Below are 9,862 nucleotides of genomic sequence, written 5' to 3'. Positions count from 1 at the left end.
AGCCCAGCTCCCTCTGGCAGAAGTACCCCGCATCAGGAATACCAGAACAGGAGGATGCTCCTTCTCCTACCTCGCAGCCACCGCCTGGAACGCCCTTTCTCTCCACATCAGACAAACCACCTCCCTCCTCAGCTTCACGAAGGAACTGATGACATGTTTTTTTTAAGAACCACCTCACCGGTAAATGCTACACTCCCTCCCCCCCCCCCCCACCAAGCACCTTGAGACCCTAACGGGTGAGTAGTTGCGCTTTACAAGCACTGAGTGATTCCCTTGTGCCTTCCAAAACTAACCCCAAAAGGAACATTACTCATCTGCAGATCAGCGAGCAAACATGCTGCAGACATTGCACAAAGTATCCTCCATCTTGAATTGGGCATTCTATTCCTGAAAGAAACCTGGCTAAATCAATGGTCCACACCTCTCCTTGACTTCCTTGTCTCTCCAAACTATGCCATGTTGCCTCTTGACCGACCGCAACCACAGAGAGGAGGGATCGCAATCATTCATGATAATTCCTTACTGGTCAAGATTTTCCCAGTAGACACTCTCACATCCTGTGAATACATGGGTGTAGAAATCACCAAAGCAAAGAGATCACTAGCTAAACTATGCCTCATTTACCACCCTCCAGGAGACAACCAGGCATTCATTAAACATACCATGGAAACAATTGCAATACACTCCATGCTACAGACCATTGCCACCTTTCTCAGAGATTTCAACTTTCATGGGAAAGATGAAGCTGATACGCAGGTCTCTACTCTAAAATGATTCCTCTCAGATCAAAACTTTACCCAATCATGCAAAAGCCTAACACATTACAAAGGATCAATGCTCGACCTAATCGAATCCAGAGAAGGAGCACTGACAATTGACTCAATCACACCCAATGACTGGTCCGATTAGCATTCGATCATATTTCACCTAAATGCACACACAGAGAACTAAAGGACAAGAAATCAAACATAAATGCTGTGTTAGAGACACCAAAAACACGAACAAGGTGGAAGCAAGCCTGAAAAATCTCACTCCCCCAACAGTAACCCAGAATGTTCTTCAGTTATGGGAGCACTATGACCAAACAGCCTCAAACATATTGGAGACAGTAACTTAACTGAGTCTTAAAAGGCAAAAAATCTAATCATCCCACCCTTCGTACAATGAAAGCCTAAATGATGAAAGGAAGAGTCTGAGAGGAGCGTGGAGCGTAGATGGTGACAAGAACCTTCAACATCAAACTACGTGAACAACGGAACAGCTACAAAAAGCACATTTGGAATGCAAAGACTTCTCAAAGCTGTCAATCAACAAAATGGGGCAAACAATGTAACCAACTTTAACAATGACTCAGTGGAAAACTGTCAAGCTTTCTCTTCTTTTTTCAACAAAATAATCTTAGAAGTCAAAAAATCAATTATCCTTGACAAAGAATGGTTGCGAGCCACTATAGACAACGATCGCTATTCCAACAATGAGTCTCCATCCCAATCAAGGAACATACTATGAACCATGAAATCAAACAAACGGGAGTGAGTTGAAAGCACAAAAGGAGGATGAGGTCCGCAAGACCTTTGTTAGAAATGGGGTCTTTTGTTGCCAGTCATGTTACCCCCTATCCAAGCAAGGACGCTCACTCTGGTCAGGGCAAAGGAGAAACACACCTGGTTAACCTCCACTCACCCCCTTGGTAGCTTGGCATGAGCAGAAAGGCTTAACCCAGAAGCAATGTGTGAAATATTTGTACCAACACACACATTAATACAGTAATACACTGAAAACACTACAAAATGGACACACAGCCAGTTTAGAAAAATAGAGAATAAGAGTCTTACTTCATAGAAAACAATGGAAACAGTGATTTTACACAAATAACCTGGTTTGTGTAAAAAATAAAGCCACATGGACAAGCGTGCATCAGAAAAGTCAGAGATGCGTCAATTCTTTACTCGCCAGTGAGGCCATGGGTCATTTCTTCTCCGGTCAGGTAGGCAATGCGTAGGTTTTTTTCACTTGCTAGAGAGAGATGCGTTGATTTCCGGACAGGGCACCTCAGATCCACGCAGGTTCACAATGACTTTGACACTCGGGGACGATGTGTGTGAAATCCAGGTGCACAGTGTTAGAAAACACGGGTTTGCGTCGTTATCAGCAGCTGCAAGCAGGTGTTGCATCATTTCTCCAGCTGTGATGCGTCGATCTCCCTGCCGCAATGCAGGTGGAGCATTGTTTTCAGCAGCGAAGCGGGTGGCATGTCATTTATCAGCCGTGTTGCAGATGGTGCGTTGAAAAGGTTCCTGCACGGCATTCTGTGCGTGGATTTCAGTCCTTGTTCTGCAAACTTCACTTTCAAGGGCCCAGGAACTGAAAAGGGCACCACTTGGCCAGGCAGGAGTCTCAGCAGAGAGCCCAGGTGCTGGAAGAGGAAGTCTTTGATGACCCTGAGACTTCAAAACAGGAGGCAAGCTCAGTTCAAGGATTCTTCTCAAGCAGGAATGCACAACAAAGTCCAGTCTTTGTCCCCTTTCACAGGCAGAAGCAGCAACTGCAGGATAGCCCAACGAAGCACAGTCACAGGCAGGGGCAGCACTTCTCCTCGGCTCTTCTCCTTAGCAGAGGTTCCTCCTGGTTCTAGAAGTGATCTTGAAGAAATCTAAAGTCTTGGGTTTTGGATCCACTACTTATACCCCTTTCTGCCTTTGTAATAGGCAAACTTCAAGGAAGGTCTCTGTTGTTTATGGGATCCTGCTGTGCGCAGACCAGGCCCCAGACACACACCAGGGGATTGGAGAATGCATTGTGTGAGGGATGGCACAACCCATTCAGGTGTAAGTGACCACTCCTCCCTCCACTCTAGCCCAGATGGCTCATAATGATATGCAGGTTACACCCCAGATCCCTTTGTGTCACTGTCTAGAGGGAATTCAAAACTGCCCAACTGTCAGTCTGACCCAGACATGGAATGCAGAAGCAGGCAGAGTCACAGGATGGTTTAAGCAAGAAAATGTCCACTTTCTAAAAGTGGCATTTTCAAACTAACAATCCAAAAATCACCTTCACTAAAAGATGTATTTTTAAATTGTGAGTTCAGGGACACCAAACTCCATATTTCCATCTGCTCTCAAAGGGAAATTGTACTTTAAGGATCTTTAAAGGAAGCGCCCATGTTATCGTGTGAGAGAGATATGCCTAGCAACAGTTAAAAACAAATTTTGCAGTACTTCACTGTTAGGACGTGTAAAACACGTCAGTACATGACCTACCTTTAACATACACTGCACCCTGCCTGAGGGCTACATAGGGCCTACCTTAGAGGTGCCTGATATTGTATAAAAAGGAAAGGTTTGGGCCTGGCAAGTGGGTACACTTTTGAATCGAATTGGCAGTTTAAAACTGCACACAGACACTGCAGTGGCAGGTCTGAGCCAGGTTTACAGGGCTACTCATGTGGGTTGCACACACAGTACTGTAGGCCCACTAGCAGCATTTGATTTACAGGCCCTGGTCACCTCTAGTGCACTTTACTAGGGACTTTCTAGTAAATCAAAAATGCCTGTCATGGTTAAGCCAATTACACATACACTTTACACAGGAGCACTTGCACTTTAGCACTGGTCACCAGTGGTAAAGTGCCCAGAGTACGAAAAACAGCACAAACAGAGTCCAGCACACAGTCAAAGCATGGACTGCAGAGGCAAAAAAGACAGGGGAGACCATGCGAAAGATGCAACGTGTTACACGTGTCCCACCCAGCTGAACGTGGGGAGAACGACCCAACCTCATGGGAGCTCTCCTCACTAAGGCGGAAGAATCTGGACAGACCATCAGCATTGGCTAGTTCTGTTCCGGGGCGGTGTTCCACTGTAAAGTCCATTTCCTGTAGGAAAATGCACCACCTCAACAGTTTTGGATTTTCACCCCTCATCTGCATTAACCATCTGAGGGGCCTCTAGTCGTCTGAACCGGGAAGTGAGCCACAAACAAGTAGGGTTTTACCTTCTTTAGTCGCCAGACCACAGCAAATGCTTCCCGCTCAATTGCACTCCACCTACGTTCCCAGGGAAGTAGCCTCCTACTAATGAAGGCTACAGGCTGGTCTAGGCCCTCTTCATTTAGCTATGATAACACTGCTCCTACACCATGCTCTGAAGCATCAGTCTCCAAGGCAAATTCTTTGGACAAGGCAGGTTCCTTTAGCGCAGGTGCCATGCACATGGCTGCCTTAAGGGCACCAAAAGCTGTCTGGCAAGACTCAGTCCAGATCACCTTTCTGGGCTGCTTTTTGGAGGTTAACTTAGTCAAGGGAGCAACAATAGTGCCATACACCTTGCCAAACCTCCTATAGTATCTGGTGAGACCTAAAAAGGCTCTCACCTCAGTCTGGGTTTTGGGAGGCTCCCATGCCAGAATGGTGTCAATCTTTAGCTATAGGGGTGCCACCTGGCCACTCCCCACCTGGTGTCCCAAGTACACCACAGAACCCTGCCCTATTTGGCACTTGTTAGCCTTAATAGTGAGGCCTGCCTTCTGCAGGGCCTCTAGCACTTTGCAGAGGTGCTGCAAGTGTTCCTCCCAAGTGGAGTTGAACACAGCAATGTCATCTAGCTAGGCTGCAGGTAGGCTGCACTGAAATCACCCAGTCCTGCCACCACCTGGTTAACCAACCTCTTAAAGGTGGCAGGGGCATTATTCATCCCAAAGGGCATCATCCTAAATTGGTATTGCCCTTATGGGATGGAAAATGCAGACCTCTCCTTAGCCCCCTCAGTCAGAGCAATCTGCCAATATTCAGAGGTCAAGTCAAAAGTACTTAAATATTTGGCAGCCCCTAACCGATCAATGAGCTCATCAGCTCAGGGGATGGGGTGCATGTCAGTCTTAGTGACCGCATTGAGTCCCCGGTAATCCACATGGAACCTGAGTTCTGAAGTGACACCAGGAGCAGCAGCCTTTGGGACCAAGACCACAGGGCTGGCCCAAAGGCTGCTGAAGAAGTCAGCTACCCCAAGGGCTACCATTTGAGATACCTCATCCTTTATGTTGGCCCTAACCTTATCAGTCACTCTGTAAACCTTATGTTTCACAGGAGGACTGTTTCCAGTGTCCACATCGTGTGTACACAGATAAGTGACCCGTGGGATCAAGGAAAAGAGAGAGGCAAAGTGTCTCAACAATTGGCGGCAGTCCCTCTGTTGCTCTGGGGTCAGGAAGGGGGAGAAGTTCACACCCTCCACTGAACCATCCTTCTCTTTGTCAGACAGGAGGTCAGGAAGAGGCTCACCCTCTTCCTCCACCCCATCATCTGTTGCCAAAAGCATTGTTATCTCTCTCCTCTCAAAATGAGGTTTGAGGCACTTCACGTGTAGGATCCTCAAAGGATTCCTGAGAGTCCACAAGTTCACTGGATAGGTGACATCACTCTTACACTCCGCTACTTCAAATGGCCCAGTCCACTTATCCTGGAGAGCCCTAGGCTCTACTGGGGCCATCATCCAAACTTTTTGGCTGGCTGGAACCCAACCAGAGTGGCATTCTGGTTGTACCAGCGCTTCATAACTTCCTGGCTTGCTTTCTAGGTTCTTTTGGGCGAGCTTGCTGAAGCGGCTTGCCTGGTTCCTAAAAGCCAGCATGTAATTGAATACATCCTGGGGGGACTTACTGGAGACCTTCACCAAGCTTTTCCTAACCAGACTCAAAGGTCCCCTCACAGGGTGGCTAAACAGTAACTCAAAAGGGCTAAATCTAAGTCCCTTTTGAGGCACCTCCCCGTAGGCGAACAGAAGGCATGGCAAGAGGACGTCCCACTTACGCCTCATGGGCTCTGAGAGGCCCATGATCATGCCTTTCAAGGTACAGTTGAATCTCTCAACTAGACCGTTACTTTGGGTGTGGTAAGGAGTGGTGAACTTATATGTCAACCCCTCACTCCTTCCACAGAGAATTCATATAGGTTGATATGAAGTTGGTACCCCTATCAGATACCACCTCCTTGGGGAACCCCATGTGGGTAAAAACCCCAATCAAAGCACGTCCCACCACAGGGGAGGTGATTGACCTCAAAAGAATGGCGTCTAGGTACAGGGTGGCATGGTCCACCAAAACCAGGATGAACCTATTGCCCATGGCTGTCTTAGGATCCACCCCCACAATGTCATTCAAAGGGGGTGATGACAACAGGAAAAGGTTGGAGGTGAACCTTACATTTCCCCCCACGCTTGCCAAGTGGCTGGCAAGTTTGGCAAGACCTACAGTGTGCACCTGAGTGCCTGTGGATTTGGGGCTCAAAGGTCTTGTCCTGCCCCAAATGTTCAGCTAAAGGCACATCATGAGCCAGACGCAGGAGTTCAAGCGTGATCCTGGTTCCTTGCAAGATGCCTGGTCTGCAGCCAGCTGCCACAGCCCCTCCAGCGCAGGGCATGTCTTCTGTCCCTATGACAAGTCAGACTATTCTAGGCCCCCAAAGCTGTAGCAATGGCCTTGAAGGCGAGTAATGTCCATTTAATGAATTAATAACCAAATGTTGTTCTCCTCTCTGTATAAGACAAACAACATCACCCTGTGTCAGATTGTCATAAGTGCTGGTGTTGACAATTAAGTGCCGGTGTCAAGCACCAGAAAGCACTGGCTCAAATTAAGCACTGCTTAAAGATCTCCACGCAGGACTCATAACTTCTCTTAAACCAGAACTCTTGGGGTGGGGTTGAATAACAGGGGATACTCTCTGGGATCTAATGGTCTCTGCAGGGCTTCATGTGGTTTCTGCCTGATATCAGAGGGTCTTTGTAGGTCTTCAGGTGCCTGTGAATGTCTTCACCTGATCAGTGCAGACTTCAGACGGTCTCTACAGCCAAGACTTCATGTGTGTGTGTGGGGGTGAGGGGAATTTTGAATCTAGCCATCTTTACCAGGCTTCAGGGGTCTCTGAAGAAAGATGTTGGTACACACCTGGCTTGAACCCCTGGAGACAGTTACACCAGCGGAAGGTGTAATTAATGCAGATACTGTTCTGTTGGTGGTCTGTAGAATGAATGTATAAACTGTACGTGTGGTGGTCTGAAATGAAAAAGAAATAGGTGGATAGTATCCATGGGGGTCTGTAGAAATAATGGACGAGCTGACCCATGATGCTCTAAATTTAGTGGTCTGTAAAAGTGGATGGAGGGGTGGTACCCATTGTGGGCTGCGGTAAGGTTAATTAGACTGCCATTGCAGTTCTGTGGACATGATTAAACTATCAATAGTGGTTTATGAAAGGGCTGCACGCTGGGTGGTCTGTAGAAGTTATGGATGCTTGTATTCATGGCAGGCTGTGGATGGGCCATACCACTGATGTTCTACAGAAGGGATGGACATAGTCTGTAGAACTGCTACATGGACTGTTCCCACGGGCGGCCACTCTATAGATGAGGTGAGTTTACAGTATCCGGGTGGTCTGTTGAAAGCACTGGTACACTGTTCCTATAGCGGCCTGCCGAAGTGATTCAGAAACTGTTCTCATAGCGGTCTGTAGAAGGCCTGGATAAATGTGCTGTGCCCATGCCAGTCTGGGTCGAGGTTGAATAGGCGGTACCCGTGAAGGTCTGTAAAAGAGACAGATAATGCCATATGTCCATTCCAGTCTGTGGCAGGGATGAACGGAGGGTACATGTGGAGGTCTGTAGAAAGGATGAATGTTGCCCTGTGATCATGCCAGTCTGTGGCGGGAATACGTGGATGGCACCCGTGGAGGTCTGTAGAAAGGATGATGGATGGTCTGTAAAAGGAAGCCATGGAGATCTGTGCTGCGATGATCCGTGTGTCAGCACTGTGATAAATGATTCGTTCACGCATGTGAGTGGATTGTAGAGACCTCTCTGCCCAGGGCCCATCCTCCCTCTGATGCAAGCCCTGCCCCGTCCCCCTCCCCCTGACTCCGCATTGACGCTGCGCCCTGGAGCTGTGCAGTGCAGAGGACCAGCCGAGCCCGCATCCCTCAGCATCTCACGCGACCAGCATGAAGCTTCTCCCGCCCGTCGCCTGCTTCCTGGCCGCGGTCATCTCTGGAGGTGAGACCCCCCCCAGCACACCACGAACCCGTGTCACGCCACTGATGAAGCCACATACCATCCTCCAGATGTGTGTCCCCCACGGCGCTATCATCCAATAGGTGTGACCCCACCCTTACCCCCCCAAAATCTGCCTATGTGCCCCCCACTGATGCAGCGACATACCATCCTTCAGATCGCCCATGTGTGCCCCCCACGGCGCTATCATCCAATGGGTGTGACCCTCCCCCCCCCCAAATCTGCCTATGTGCCCCCCCACTGATGCAGCGACATACCATCCTTCAGATCGCCCATGTGTGTCCCCCACGGCGCTATCATCCACTGGGTGAGATGCCCCCCCCCCACAGGCTCTATCCAGCCACCAATCCATGTCCGCCACGGCGCTATCATCCAATGGGTGTGACCCCACCCTTACCCCCCCCCCCCAATCTGCCTATGTGCCCCCCCCACTGATGCAGCGACATACCATCCTTCAGATCGCCCATGTGTGCCCCCCACGGCGCTATCATCCAATAGGTGTGACCCCACACTTACCCCCCCAAAATCTGCCTATGTGCCCCCCACTGATGCAGCGACATACCATCCTTCAGATCGCCCATGTGTGCCCCCCACGGCGCTATCATCCAATGGGTGTGACCCCACCCTTACCCCCCCCCCCCCAATCTGCCTATGTGCCCCCCACTGATGCAGCGACATACCATCCTTCAGATCGCACATGTGTGCCCCCCACGGCGCTATCATCCAATGGGTGTGACCTCACCCTTATCCCCCCCCCCCAAATCTGCCTATGTGCGACCCCCCACTGATGCAGCGACATACCATCCTTCAGATCGCCCATGTGTGTCCCCCACGGCGCTATCATCCACTGGGTGAGATGCCCCCCCCCCCCACCCACCCCCCACAGGCTCTATCCAGCCACCAATCCATGTCCGCCACGGCGCTATCATCCAATAGGTGTGACCCCACCCTTACCCCCCTCCCCCCCTAAATCTGCCTATGTGTCCGGGCGTCCATCCGTGCCCCCCACTGATGCAGCGACATACCATCCTCCAGATCGCCCATGTGTGCCCCTCATGGCGCTATCATCCAATGGGTTTAAGTACCCCCCCACCCCCAAATCTGTCTATGTGTCCGGGCGCCCATCCTTGCCCCCCACGACGCTATCATACATTGGGTGAGATGCCCCCGCTCCCCCGAAGCTGTGTCCGGCCACCAACCCATGTCCTCCACGGCGCTATCATCCAATGGGTGTGACCCCCATAATCTACCTAGGTGTCCGGGCGCCCACCCGTGCACCCCACGGCGCTGTCACCCATCGAATGAGCCTGTGTCTGACCGCCCAGCTGTGTACCCCTATGGCGCAGTCACCCTATAGATGAGACCCCCCCCCCCCCCCCACCCGGCACCTGTGAGCAGGCGCCCGTCCTCGCCCACTCATTGCACTAGCATCCTAAGGGTGAGAGGTCACTGTGCCCCGATGTCTGGCCGCCCCCAGTGTCCTCACGAGCACGACCTGGGACCGGGCACCCTCCTTCGGACACCCGTACCCACCCGCGACCACGCACTTCTCAGCCACCTAGGGCGTCACCACCCGTGCTGGAAGAGCCAGGGTAAGGGCGGGCACCCCGGGAACTCCACGGCCACCTCACGGTGCGACTGCCCATCCTGGGTGGCCCACAGTGGGACCACACTGCAGTGTGACTGCCCACCCCGGCCACCACACTATGCGACTGCCCACCCTGGGTGGCCCATAGTGAGGCCACCACACGAGGAGACTGCCCACCTTGGATGACCCACAGTGTGACCAACCCACGGGG

At 50.9% G+C, this 9,862-nt stretch overlaps 1 protein-coding gene across 1 annotated transcript in view; it reads left to right on the top strand.

The window, feature by feature from the left end:
• The first annotated feature begins 7,922 nt into the window (after positions 1 to 7,922).
• LOC138246620 (phospholipase A2 inhibitor and Ly6/PLAUR domain-containing protein-like) overlaps positions 7,923 to 9,862 on the top strand; it is a 137,793-nt gene continuing 135,853 nt past the window's right edge. Inside the window, exon 1 of the mRNA XM_069201329.1 lies at positions 7,923 to 8,045. Coding sequence (XP_069057430.1) covers positions 7,994 to 8,045 — 52 coding nt within the window. The 5' untranslated portion in view covers positions 7,923 to 7,993. The remainder of the gene's footprint in view (positions 8,046 to 9,862) is intronic.

Source organism: Pleurodeles waltl, chromosome 7 (genome assembly GCF_031143425.1).
Source record: "Pleurodeles waltl isolate 20211129_DDA chromosome 7, aPleWal1.hap1.20221129, whole genome shotgun sequence".
NCBI lineage: Eukaryota > Metazoa > Chordata > Amphibia > Caudata > Salamandridae > Pleurodeles > Pleurodeles waltl.
Note: the sequence above shows the minus strand (reverse complement) of the source record. Positions and strands in the feature narration are given on the sequence as shown.